The 1941-nt window shown below is 47.5% G+C and overlaps 1 protein-coding gene across 1 annotated transcript in view; it reads left to right on the top strand.

Annotated features, from left to right (window-relative positions):
• Window positions 1–1908, top strand: part of CWF19L1 (CWF19-like 1, cell cycle control (S. pombe)) — a gene marked incomplete at both ends in the record, with an annotated part of 13271 nt that extends 11363 nt beyond the window's left edge. The window contains 3 exons of the mRNA XM_010132063.1: window positions 1–58; window positions 770–889; window positions 1811–1908. Coding sequence (XP_010130365.1) covers window positions 1–58; window positions 770–889; window positions 1811–1908 — 276 coding nt within the window. The remainder of the gene's footprint in view (window positions 59–769; window positions 890–1810) is intronic.
• Between the last annotated feature and the right edge of the window lie 33 nt (window positions 1909–1941).

Genomic DNA, 1941 nt, shown 5'->3' with positions numbered 1-1941 from the left:
GGGAAAGAGATATGTCCTATTTGAAAGAAACTATAGGAGTCAACATCTGCAGTTACAGGTACGGTTTTAGTGTCACCCTGGGAGAATATAAACTTGCACTTATCTGCAAAGGATTTGAAAGAGAAAACTCTTTTTGTTCTGTACCTTCCCAGAGTATGGAGAGAAATCATCCCACCCACAGATGAAACCAGTGTACTGGTTCTGCTGTAGTCCTTTAACTCTTCCTGTTACAGCAGCACAGCATTGGTTGAGTGGGTGAGGAAGACTCTTCCCTGCATGGGACTGATTCAAAAGCCAACAGGGTTTTCAGTTAAGTTGCAAGACCTCTCTCTGACTCTGATCAGCTCACACTGGCACATCAACAGTGGTGCTCATGTTTGTAATGGTAGTAGGCTGAAAATCTAACAATATATGCAGAACTCTGGTCATTGTTCACGTGTGTCAGTCCTTTAGGGGTGTATTGTGGTGGTTTCTGAATTTGGCAGATCTGTAACTGTTTCAGAGCGGCCTTAAACTACCACAGAGATCATAAAGGAGAAGGCTGTGCTGAGAACTTGTTCAAGCTTTTAGTTTTCAGCTTTTTGTTCAGCTCCTACAGAAAAAAATCTCGTAAGTTTAAGCCTGTACAAATAGTTGCTTGCCTGTCTTGTTTGATGATGCTGAATGGTACTGAGGAGCATACCAGCTCCAGTGATGAGCTGACTGCTTTTTGCAAGCGGTTTGGTTTGTCTTTTCTTCTTTTTAAGGAAATGTTGTCCTCCCTCCCCAGGTGGTTCCTGTCCCATTGGACCACTGTACTTCCAAAGACATTAAAGATACCTTTATTGCCCAGGCACAGGAACAGCAGATTGAATTACTAGAAATCCCAGAGCACTCGGATATCACGCAAGTATGAGACAAGATTTCACCTGTTACTCACCTCTGTCCTGTCCAGGCTGGTTTTTCCCTCTGAGGTCACTTTGTGTGGTAGGGTTAGGCTGTTGGAGGCAGACCATTGTACACTTGACTTGGAGATGTGCCAGCTGTATTCTGCTCCGGGTGAAGTTCCGGTGAACAACAGATGTGTTGCTTATCTGGAAATTATTCCAGCTGTGCATAGGTTTTGCTGAATTCATTCCTTCTGATAACATACACCATCTGTCAGTGCGGTGGCACATCAAGTAATTTCAGATTCCCTAAGGATAAGAATTTGAGAGAAATCTTCCTGTTATATTAGAGAAGTGAGTCAATAGTGACATGGGATTTTTTTCCTTTGTGCTCAGCCACAGGGAGATCAGATCTGATGCTAGAAATAGCATGTGTGCATGCTGGTCTCTTTCCAAGCCATTACAACTACTGATGCCCGTGTCGGTAAGCGACAGGCTGATTTCTCACTGAGAGATGTTTTTTCTTCCTCTAAAAATGTGCTATATTACTACAAGATGACCGCGCTCAGCTTAAGAATGATCAAAACTGGCTGATTCTTTCGTTTAATAACTCTGCAGTGGTAACTGCAGAATTAAAGCACAAAAAATACAGTAATGCCCTGTATGCATCATCAGCTGATGACCCTGAGCAGAGGGGAAAAAAAAGTGACCCATCGCTTCATCGTCCCTGGAAGTTAGGGTTTGGTATCAGCCGCTGATGGAGCGTAGAGCCCCCGGGCCGGGTGGTTCGTTCTGCAGCGCTTCCTCTCTAACAAACGCTTCTCCGGTGGGGAAACATCTCTTTTCCGCGGCCCGGGCTCTCTGCTGTGGGCTGAGCTGGGAGAGGCCCCTGCGCTGCCGGGGCCTGCGGCACGCCTCCTCCTCCCCGCCCGTCTCCCCCACAGGTAGCGCAGCCAGGAACGCCCTACTTCTACGTGGAGCTGGACTCGGGGGAGAAGCTTTTCCACCGCATCCGCGGCCCCTTCCCGCTGCACTTCGGCAGGTGGGTGCCTGACCCCGTGCCCTCCTCCCTGCC

Source organism: Buceros rhinoceros, unplaced genomic scaffold, assembly GCF_000710305.1.
Source record: "Buceros rhinoceros silvestris isolate BGI_N320 unplaced genomic scaffold, ASM71030v1 scaffold17202, whole genome shotgun sequence".
Lineage (NCBI taxonomy): Eukaryota > Metazoa > Chordata > Aves > Bucerotiformes > Bucerotidae > Buceros > Buceros rhinoceros.
Note: the sequence above shows the minus strand (reverse complement) of the source record. Positions and strands in the feature narration are given on the sequence as shown.